Genomic DNA, 11,204 nt, shown 5'->3' with positions numbered 1-11,204 from the left:
GTCCCTCTGTCTGATGCCCTGGCCCTGCATTTGCCTCTTGGCTCCCCATCCTTAAGGAGCAGCTGGCCCTTCCCGATCCCAGACGCACCCTAGGATGCCAGTGGAGAAGTCTCTTGATGAGACTTGGGAGGTGCCCTCACCAAGGGCCTTACTCAGAGCACGGCTGCTGTGACAGGTGTCTTGGAGTCACCTTGAACGACTGAGCGCACAGACCGCTCGTCCTCCTTTTGGGCTGTGATGTTCTGCTGAGATGCGGTATTGGACCCTGGCATGGAGGGGTTGTGTTCTTGTGCCTCGGGCCCTGTATGCAGGGAGGGGGCCTTCTGTGAAGCCCCCACCTGGAGGGTCTCTCTCAGCATGGTAAGCTGGTGCGTACACCAGTGAGATACAGGAGCTGGCAGACTGGCTCTGCCACCACTCCTCCCAAATAATCCCCCTTCCCCTACTTCCTTTCTCCTCCTTGGTGCCAATTCTCTTTCCTGCGCACCCAAAGCTGCTCTTCCCAACACTCCCACCTCGGCCTAATTCTGGCCGCTTCAGTAGTTGCCCTAGGGAAGCTGAGTCTTCCTGCTGTGTACCTCCCTCTCTTCTTTTCTCCACCCCTGCCTTTCCGTAGGGGATGAAGGCGGAAAATGAGGAGCAGGGGCTGTTCCTAGGAGAGTTCATGTACGTGGCTGCAGAACATCCCTTCCAGACTTTCCAGCTGAAGGTACGGTGAGGAAGAGGCATGAGAAGTGTACGGGGGGAGGCGGAGGAGGAGGAGGACTAGGAGTCAGAGGAGGAGGAGAAGCATAGCTGGCAGGGGAGAAGCTCTAAGTAGTTGAAGGCCAGGGAGGAACAGACAGCTCATCTCTTCTCATTTCAGAACGAGCGCTCTGACTCCATAGAGTACTTGAAGCTGAAGGTGCTGACACTAGTGACTCGCGCCACAGAGCTGCAGCTCTGGTGATTTGCTTACCAGACCTCACCGAATCTGTCATGGGGAAGTGCTTTCTGTAGGGGCAGCGCTGGGCCTCTCAGCAAAGCAGCCACAGCACACCTATGCAGGCCCTATCCCCCTTCTGTCTGCAGGTGGAGCCAAGCTTCTTTCTCCTCTTTAACCTTTTCCAGAATCGGTGCACAGAAAGGCAGCATTAGATTGCTGTCAGTGCTGTGGCTGTTAGAGACAGGCTATGTGATACCCTTGAAGGCTTTATTCCCTGGTTAGGGACTGAAGAGGTAGTCTGGACTGAGGCCTGTCATGGATGTTTCTTAACTCTTCTTCTGGCACTTTCCCTTCATGGACAAGCTGTGAGCAGCAACCAGGGTTACCAGTTTCCACCAGCTCAGACCACTGAGCAGGGGCAGGATGGGTGTGTAGCCTTGCACAGAAGGAAAGGTTTCTGACTGTGACCTGTGCTTGGCCAGAAAGCTTCTGGAAGAAGGAAGAAAGTCTATGAAAAGCCTTGCTCCTGTTTGGCAGGCGGAGACCATCGTGGTGAGGCTTCTTGTCACCGTTGCGGCCACGTGCTCTCTCCGATAGCACTACCGTAAACAATAAGGCTTGCGTTCTCACCTCCCCAAAAGTGTTATGAATTTCTTCGACAGCAGCCTTCCAAGAGCACTTCAAAAGCAAAGCAAAGCAAGGCAATTCAGCTGACTTGGGGAACTCGCCCTGTGACAACCCCAAGCGAGACAATGTGGGCAAACCTCCCCCGAGTGGCCCTAGGAAACCATCTCTGCAAGTGCCATTGCTTTCAGAGGCTGCAGGGAAGCACGAGAGCAGTCGAGCCAAAGGCCTGCATCTCCTTCGGCAGGCAGTGGGCGTGCAGCACAGGGATAGGCATGGCGACAGGGAAAGCAAGCCTTCCCCTCCCTTGGCACTGCCTTGAGGCTATGCCAGTCTCTGCAGAAAGCCCTGTGCACCATGCCCGCAGCGGAAGCAGCTCAGGGCAACGGGAGTCCTGCTGTTCGAGCTACCTGGTCGGTCTGAGCGGCTGCTCCTGCCTCAAAACGCTCCAGCCTGCCCGATCCCGCGTCTCCGTCCCCGTCTCCGCCTGCTCCGGCTCCTCCCGCCGGCCGGGGCGGGGGCAGCCCTCGGGGGCGGTGCTCGGAGGCGGTGCCGCGCAGCGTTTCCTTTGCAGTGGTGAGACGCGCGCCGCCGCCATCATGCGTTTCCGGGCCAAGATCGTGGATCTCGCCTGTCTCAACCACTTCAGCCGTGAGCCAGCCGGGTGGCTCGGCGCCGGCCCGGCCGTGCCGGGGCGCCGCCGGGCTCGGGGCGCCTTGCCGGGGCAGTGGCTGTCGGGGGAGGGGGCGGTGGTGCGGGGCCGCGGCAGGGCCAGGACGTGGCGGCAGCTGCGGGGGGATCGCGGGAGACCGTCTCCCCGCCTGTTGTTTGTCTGTGTGTCTGTGCTCCGGATCGCGTTGCGTGCGGCCTGCCGAGGCCGGGGCGCGGCGCGGGCTCTTAAGAAGTTCCTGCTACGCCGTTTTGCCCCTCCAGGAGTAGTGAACACGGTGGCCCGGCTGGCCAAGACCTGCACCCTGCGCCTCACGGCCGACAAGCTGTATTTCATCCTCTCGGATAAAGTGGCAAACGGAGGCGTCAGCGTGTGGTGTGAGCTGTGCCAGGTGAGCCCGCGGCGCGGGGCGGTAGGTGCTGCCGGTGACAGCTGGCACACCAGGCCGGGTCTGGTGCACAAGGTAGCTCCTGCACATGCTGCCCTTAGCCAGGGTGTACCAGGTGTCCCAAGTGCTGCCCGGTTGCTGAAGGTGCTCAGTTTTCCAAGACTGCTTTTTACCTCCGCGTGGCTGGTGCCTTCTCTTCCTTGCCTGTCCCTTGGCCGTGTGCTGGCTCAGTAGGGCCTGCTCAGCATCAGAATCAGCCAAGCACAGCTCCCCGTCACACCAGTTATGCTGAGGACTGATAGGTGGCAAGGGAGGGACTGAATTCAGTAGCTTTTGCTGTCTTTGGTGGGGTTTTTTTTGTTTTTTTGCAGTGGGCCTTCATCCTGATGCAGCCTGTATTGATTCCTGCAGGTGGCACTGGGTGGACGAAAGCTTCACTCTGTAGATATTCAGTTTTGAACTTAATATCTCTTATGTCAAACCTGCTTTTTTTTTTTTTTTTTTTTTTTTTTGACTGCTTTATTTTCCTCCTTACAGGGGAATTTCTTTGATGAGTTCCAGATGGAAGGAGTAGCTGCAGAGCACAATGAAATCTATTTGGAGCTGGTGCCTGAGAACCTGTCGAGAGCATTAAAAACAGCCCAGAATGCAAAGACAGTGAAAATCAAGCTGACCAACAAACACTGTCCGTGTCTCACAGTAGCTGTGGAGCTAGTAAGTGCAAGAATACTTTTATTGTCGTTAAGTAAAAACGCTTTAAAATTAAGTGAAGAGGTAGAGCAAGAATGCAAGTTGCATGCTTTAAGTACCTTTTTCTAACGTCCTTGTGATCTGATACCTTTTCTCCTTCCTTGAGAACCTTGAAATCCTTCTCGGATGATTGCATTCTCTTTGAAGCCTATCAGTGCAGGAGGATTTGATGTAGTGTTTCGTTCTTATTTTTGTTTTTGCTTTTCCCACCAATCCATTCCAAACTGCTGTCTTCTGGCATCTCCTGTGTTAGCACCTCTGAACTGTTTAGCTCTAAAGATAGCTTCTAGGCACCAGTGACTCATGTCTCACAAGTCCTTCCTTATGCAAAAAGAATATCCACTTCATAGTGTTGAACCTATGGCAAACTGAAACAGAGCATCTGGGCATGGTAGTATTTCCCAGAGTAGGGCTGAAAATCCTGCCTTCAGAATTGAAGTTGTGTTTTTAACTGCAAGAATGTTCTCTCTCTCACTCAAGCCATCCTTGTCAAGCAGCAGTCGAATTGTGACACATGACATTCCAGTGGGGGTTATTCCCAGAAGATTATGGAATGACTTCAGAGAGCCCAGCGTGCCAGACTTTGATGTAAGCATCTGTTTTTATGGTCCTTGCTGACTGGGGAAGTTGCGAGTGGATAGTAGTGCAGGGATATGCTGCCAGTGAGCTTGGGAAAGGGATAGAAAGGGAAAATGGAAGAACTGGAGCAGTTTCGGAGGTGGCTTCTGTGATGACAAGAGAGCCCAGGCACTGTTTACAATAGGTAGCCATCTGTTGTTATCTGCTGATGATAGGTTGGGGGGGGGGAGGAAGGAGGGAAGGAGTAAAATACTTTTATGGCAGGAGTATCTTGAAAACACAGATATGTCTGTGCCTGGTTCATATAATTCATCTGTTCAGGTGTTATCCCACGTGGCCCAAATATTCTCTATCCAAAATTCATGGCTCACCTAGCAGAGTTAGATGAAAGCATGTTTCCTCCTGGTTTTTGTCTATCCTATGTCCTGTGTTGACTTTTAGTAGAGCCCTGAGGGAAGATCTTAGTGGCAACATGCTCTGGTTTGAGGTTATAGATGTCATATATTTCTATGGCTAAGAGTGCTCCATTCTCAATACATGTGGCGCAGCAGAGGCTTGGATGCATTTCGTTGTGTTGTTTCAAACTGACCCATGTGCCATTCCAAAGCTGAATGCAGTCACATAGCAATGCATATTCTTTTTCCTTGTTGGCTGGTCTAGTGTTAACTGCTTGGTAACATTGATATGGGTACATGTGAGAACTCAATCTGCAAAAGCTGACCGTGTTTTGTATTTTGCACATAGCCTTGGGACAGCTCTTCTGAGGAGAGTAGAGGGATGAATAACTTGGAATGAGGGTTTTTTTTTAATGTCTGAAGCACTTGCTAGAGCAATGGCCCAGGGGTGCAATGGGGTAGGCAGATCCCCTGTTCAAGGGTCATTTGCTGATTTGATTTAAATGGTGTGCTCCTCACGCTCAGTGAGTAGCAGAGGAGGGCAACTTAAGGACAGAATTGAAGGGAGAGTAAGCATTGCATCCCCTTGTGCAATAGTCATGTGAATGCAATTCTTGTGTCTTTTTAGGTCAGTATTTACCTACCAGTGTTAAAAACAATGAAAAGTGTGGTGGAGAGAATGAAGAACCTCAGCAATTACATTGTAAGTTAAGGCAGGTCTCGTATCTGAAAAGCTTCAAGTGTGTATCCTTGTAGCATCTTTCCCCATTTCCCAAACTGGTGAGCCCATGTCTTGCAAGTGATGTGTTTGGGCCAGGTCATATTTTGAACCAAAGTTATCTGAGGCCTGTGCAAGGGCTGAAGGGGAGGATGGCATTTATTTCAGGACTGATGCTGAAGAGCTTGTCCTGGACTTACCTGAACGTCGTGCCCTTTGTACTGAGTCCTTGAAAGAACGTGGCAGTGTGCTGCTACAGGCAGCTGTTTTCAGCTGGTAGGAAACTGAGGTCCTTCAGGAAGCTGGCTGGAGGCTTTCCAGGTGGTTTTGTTACACAACTGCCTGTTTGGTGAGTCTTGTGAGAGGTTTCTGTGTCAGGGAAGTTTTGGTGAACTGGAGCCAGCCTTTGGAGGCAATCTCCCTGATGGCTTGTGACTGTCAGCTCGTGCTTTATACTCTGACACAGTGGGTCTCCAGACCACCATGTTTTTCTGGAGCACTTGGGGGCCTCCCATTGAAAGAAGCCCTCTGCTGTTGCTTCCAGGAGTGAGTTTGTTGGTCGTGGTGGTAGTGCTTGCAGTCACAAGAACTGACAGGCCTTAAATAAATAGTTGTGGAGTTTTGGACTAGTTTACTTGTGTGCTGTTCACATCAATTTTCATAAACAGAAATTTTTCACATACTGTGAATCCTGATGTTGAGCAAGTCTCAGCCTTATGAGGCTTGGAAGAGTTGAGAGGATAACACTGGCTTTCTAGCAGTTTGGCAATTGGCCATCATGCTGTAATTGTAAGAGTGACCTCTAAATACTTCCCCCTTTGTAAACCTCTCAGGGGGTTTAGTTTTTCTTCTCCCTCCCTCCTTCCCTCGCTTCCCCCAAGTCTTTGGTGGACCTACTTACTAAGCACAGTGCATAACTGCTTTGTTTCCAGAGTTGAGAATCTCTTCTCACGCAGGGTAGTTGTGTGGTGGAGTTAAACTTCGGTGTGCAACAACACTTAGAACAGGTATCGTGGTATAACCACCCTTCAAAGTTCCTTACCTCCTTGTCAAAAGTACATGTATAGTAGAAGTAAAAAAAAATCTCTGTGAAATAGCTTTGATTGCACTGAGGGAGGATGCAGAGTGAAGTTACGGCATCTGCTCTTCACCAAACTTTGAATTCAGTGATGTGAGAATAACTGGCTGTGCTTTTCCTTCACCGCTTTAGCCATTCAGGCACAGGGACAAAGGGTGGGTTTTTTTATTACATGTTTTCACGTTTTCAAAGAACAAGAGTATCAAGTGTCACAGTTAAATATTTGTAATATCTGCATCCTGCTAGTAAAATTAGTCAAGATGAGTACTGCAAAAAGGGTTTAGAAGTTCTTTTAAATAGTAATGTGCCATTTTTGGGGAGCATTCATCTGCAGGGATCTCCCATTCATTAGGAAATTCTGCTTATGAGAATGAGCCTTTCTAAAATTATTGAGAACACTTCTAATCACAGGAAAGAAAGGGTTTAGATGTGTTGTAGGAATCTTCTGATCTGCTTATCGTATGTGGAAGACAGTCAAGACAGTCTCCTTCTGCTTGGAAACTTTCTCAGGATGGAATTTGAAGTCTTTCAACACTTGTCCAGGATTTCTAGCAGACTAAAGTCCTGTTCAGAGTTGCCACTCTGGTGCAGCTGTTTTCTATTTTCAAATCTTGCAGAGCAGCACTGCAACTGCAAATCAACTCTTGATGCATCCAATTTTCTATGTACGTGTTGTGGACTGTGTGTGTGCATCCCTTTCTGTTTATGAAAAAGCTGGAGGGAAATTTCCAGTTTTCCTGTTTCTTATTTCTAAAGCACATGAAATTCCCAAAGCTGGTACGTGTTTCGAAGGTATTGGAGAGCAATTGAATTTCTTCCCATAATTTCGGGGAGGTTGGTCTAGGGTCCTTCACCTGAAAATCATGCATTTTGTAGCTGAATATTCAAATGTTTGAGCCCTGTTCAGAAAGTGCAATTGAGTTGTCAGCTTACTGAAGCCCTTCTGGAAGCTAGTGTTTGAACTAAGCAGTAGTTAATTCTGTAATTGTGAAGTGCAAAAGCAGCTTGCCTAAAATTGAGATTGATTATATTGCAGGTGATTGAAGCAAACTTGTGTGGAGAAATGAACTTGAAAATAGAAACTGATTTAGTGTCTGTAACAACACATTTTAGAGACTTAGGAAATCCTCCTTGGGGTAAGTTGCCACATTCGCTGCCTTTTTTGTTCATCTGGTCTCATTACTTAGATGTGCTGCCAGTAACAATACCCACCTTCTGCCAGTACTTAATTACAAAATAGCATTGGTGCTTGAAGTCTGCAAATGAAACCCAGAAAGAAAAGTAGCTAATGGCTGTTTGGTGTTTGTGGGGAATCTCTTCCAGTATCCTTGACAACTTTGTAGAAAACTCTCTTTCTCTTCCTTGAATGGCTGTTGATTTAAATAAAAAACAAAAAAACCCCAAAAAAACAAAACAAAAAAAACCAGAACAACCCATTTCACAGGATCACAGAATGGTTGCAGTTGGAAGGGACCTCTGGGGATCATTTAGTCCCACCCCCTCCTCAGGCAAGTCACCTAGAGCAGGCTGCCTAGAGCAGGCTGCCCAGGACTGTGTCCAGGCAGTTTTTGAATATCTCCAAGGATGGAGACCCACATTTAAGTATCAACTGTTCACTGATTGTCAGCCGTGTCCTTTTATGTATTGAAATCCCTTTTGAGGCTTTGGCTAAGTGTACTGTTCTTATGCTTGTAGCGTCAGACAATGAATGTCAAAGCTCTGCTCGAGGTAGAGATCTGGAAAGCATGGCTGAGGCACGGATAGACATCAAGAAGCTACTGCAGCTGCTTGCAGGACAGCAAGTCAATCCCACAAAAGCTTTGTGCAGTAAGTTCAACAGCTCTGCTTGCAAACTCTAGTTAAGGAGGTGTCTGCCATACTTGTAGTCTTAGCAGAACAGCACAGCTTCCCCTCTGACAGTTTGAAACTTGGCTGTTTTTACTGTGCCTGAGAACTTTGGGTATTTCTATATTTAGGTAGTGAGCTTCAAGCATTAGGAGTTTGGAAAAAAAGAAAATTTAAAAATGAAGCCTAGCCCTTTTAAAAGCATCATGTTGAATACCCAGACTGACTCATGGGGTCTTCATGTTTTCTTTGTTTTTAAGGTTAAACTGTTGCGTTAGGGAGAGGTTTCGGTTTTGCAAAGTCTTCAGACAAAGCTGTAATCTGACCTGCTCTCAGGTGTTGGATGTACTGACTAGCTCAGATGCTTTCTTACATTTGGCACTGAACTGATTCTAATACCCAAGTGCACTTTATACAGCCAGTATTGCTAACCACAGTGAGAAACAAATATATGTTATTTCTAAGCAAAGGCTGTGTAGGATTTTATATCCTATTTTGATAATGTGATATGCTCCTCCCAAGAACTTCTGCCCTCCTAAGAAAGCCTCTGCATTATGCTCTAATGCAACCTGTACAAATTTTTCAAGGAAGATTTAAACCATAGGTAGCATTATAAGCCTATACATTACACATTTCCCTTTTGGCATCAGTTTTCAGGGACCCTCAGGGACTTCTATATTACAGGATGATATGTCTAGTAAACCTGTCAGGAGTGGTAGAAACATTGCATTGTTATGGTGGCATTCTGTAGAAGATGTCATTTAAAGTATTTGCATCTTCCTTTAGACTGGATTTGTATTTTTCCCCTCCAGATATTGTAAGTAGAAGGATCGTCCACTTCATCTTGCTCCATGAGGACGTTTCACTTCAGTATTTCATTCCGGCACTTGCATGAATGCTCTTGAATCTCCGTCATTTTCCAGTCTGAGGCCTTTTCCACAAAGCCTAAGACAAGTATGAATTGCTGGAGTACTCTCATGTGATATGCTGTTGGATGCAGGCATCAGCTGGTTATTATATCTGTTTTTATGAAGTTACCCAAAATACTTCCTCATCCAGAAGACCATTTTTGTGAAGAGTTGCTGCTGAGAGAGAGACATAACGTTGGGGAGCTGGCATATGAGAGTGTTATGGGGAGAAGAACTTTTTGCCATCTGTATGTGCTTTTAGTATGCTTTGAGCCGCGGGAAAGGCAATGTAATATTTTTTTTTTCCTTTTCAACAAACATAAAGGCAGAATTGACCTCTAGAGTTGGTGCTGGATGTATTCAGTGTCAGACACTGCAGGTTTGAGTTAAGGATCCCTAAGCAAGCTGTTGTATCTGTATAGCGCAGGATAGTGTTCTGCAGAGCTGGCAGGTTGGTATTTTTCAGGTTACAGGAGCAATTAGTCTTGCTGTTCTTGCAGATACAAATAGTCAGAGAAGGCTGGAGGACAGACAGTGACCTGGCAATGTAACCCTTTGCCTTTTCTGCTGTTATGCAGACTTACTGCTGTGGTCTACACAAGGGCTGACAGGGTACTCCTATAGCCCACTGCAAGTATTATTGCTGTTCTAAACTCCATCATCCTCTAGGCTCGTGTATCATAGTAGGTGCTGTTTTATGTCTTGGGCACAGAGTAGAATACTTGAGCCCGCTACCTGTCTGTGTAACAGCCTACATTTGGGCTGTTTTCTTAAAGAATGAGGAAGATGAAGAGGTGCATCACTTGGTTCATATATATGTATCTTAGGGAGCCAGGCTATCATCAGAGTTCTTAGCTGCTAGCAGGGGTCAGATAATCTGAAATGCGTCTATCAAGTGTGTAGATAGTCAAATGGTCTGTCCTAGAGGTGTAACAAGGAGTACGTTATGTTCAGCACCAACTAACTGTTCATGTTGTTAATGCAACTCAAGTGGAAACATCTTTTGCTGTACTGTATTACTGCCCTGGTCCTCAGTTTCTTGTATTCCAAGTCTTATAAAAAAATCTGAGAGCACCTCTCAGCTAGCTGGTAGAAATAATATCCCGCAAGATGAGACCAGTGTTCTGGCCTGCTTGTTTGGAGTTGTTCTAAGTGTCTGATCTGCTACTGTTTTTCCATCCTGTGCCTGCCTGACCTCTGTGTCTAGATGTGTCACAGCATGCTCTGTTTTCTTTTCCTTCCTCTTTCTGAAAAACTGATGTGGAATGCGCAGTCTGCCCTGGCATCTTACTTCTGCCCTCTGAACACCAAATGACAAGATGGGCTCTAAAGGAACACTACAGAGAATCAAATGTGCTGTAGGTAGCTGAAACTGAAAAACTGTGTTTGTATCTAAAAGGCTAAGTTCCTTAAGAGAAGTTTTGCTGGTGTAGGACCAAGGATTGATCGAGAACTGCACTTTAGGCGTGCTGTAACTGGAAATAGTACAGGCTCTGCAGCTTTCAGATGAAGTCTGTCTGTTGTTGCAAGTGCCTGACTCCCAGGAGGAGTTTACTTAGTGAAGCTGTAGTGTCCTGTGATACTTAAAACAGTCTAAGGCTTTATTTCTGTTTTGAAAAAGTAGTCTCAACACCCTATCCTCAAGAGTGAGTGTGCCCTTGTGCTGTAAACTGTACCAGAATAGGGAGTCGATCTGTATTAAAACTAACCATTTTTTACTCTATCTGTTCAGGAAAGAATATTTTTCCTTCTTTTATGCTAAGTAACAAAGTCCCTAACCAGAAAGCATCTTCCAAATCCTGTCTCCACAACCAGCTACAATTACCCCCAAAATGTGTGTGCGATCAAAATCACTGTAAGTCAAGTTACATGGATTTGCATGGTAGGAGGTATATGGTAAATATTCCTGGGTTGCCCTCTGAAGAGAGGGAAAACCTTTCAGCCTATCTAATGATACAATGTCTGATCCACGAAAATGGGCTTTGAAATCTGGATTTTCTTCTCTGGAAAACAAACATTTCTTATCACCTAATGGAAATGGCTTTTTCTGGTGTGGCATAAGGACCAAAAAATAACTTTCAACTTACTCCCTCAGCTGCGTTGGCTCTACAATTGCTGTTTTTAACAAGTGATCACACTCCATAATTGCAAGAAAATGATTTTAAAAATAAAAAGGTAGGAATAGTATTGGTATGGGTCAGTAATATGCTGTAAGTATGCAGTGAGATATCCTTTTCATATCCTTGAGGAGAGGAGGCTAGACAGATGAGCAGAGGTGTAAGTCTCTCCAGCCTGCAGTGCTTTCCTACCCTTCCCACCCAAGT

General features: G+C 46.7%; 1 protein-coding gene across 15 annotated transcripts in view; it reads left to right on the top strand.

The window, feature by feature from the left end:
• The first annotated feature begins 2,073 nt into the window (after positions 1-2,073).
• Positions 2,074-11,204, top strand: part of HUS1 (HUS1 checkpoint clamp component) — a 47,404-nt gene continuing 38,273 nt past the window's right edge. For 3 of the 15 annotated variants that reach the window (XR_010387702.1, XR_010387703.1, XM_064506675.1), the window contains exons 1-6: positions 2,078-2,610; positions 3,145-3,321; positions 3,838-3,945; positions 4,960-5,034; positions 7,164-7,263; positions 7,823-7,954. Coding sequence is in view for 8 of the 15 variants with exons in the window: in XM_064506675.1 (XP_064362745.1) it covers positions 2,149-2,610; positions 3,145-3,321; positions 3,838-3,945; positions 4,960-5,034; positions 7,164-7,263; positions 7,823-7,954 (1,054 nt within the window). In the remaining 7 variants the exon portion in view is untranslated. Of the gene's footprint in view, positions 2,611-3,144; positions 3,322-3,837; positions 3,946-4,959; positions 5,035-7,163; positions 7,264-7,822; positions 7,955-8,784; positions 10,604-11,204 lie in introns of those variants that run through there. The other 12 variants (XR_010387707.1, XR_010387708.1, XM_064506681.1 and 9 more) reach the window with 10 other exon arrangements.

This window comes from Dromaius novaehollandiae, chromosome 2 (assembly GCF_036370855.1).
Source record: "Dromaius novaehollandiae isolate bDroNov1 chromosome 2, bDroNov1.hap1, whole genome shotgun sequence".
Classification (NCBI taxonomy): domain Eukaryota; kingdom Metazoa; phylum Chordata; class Aves; order Casuariiformes; family Dromaiidae; genus Dromaius; species Dromaius novaehollandiae.
The sequence above is the reverse complement of the archived record's forward strand: the minus strand, read 5'-3'. Positions and strand labels throughout refer to the sequence as shown.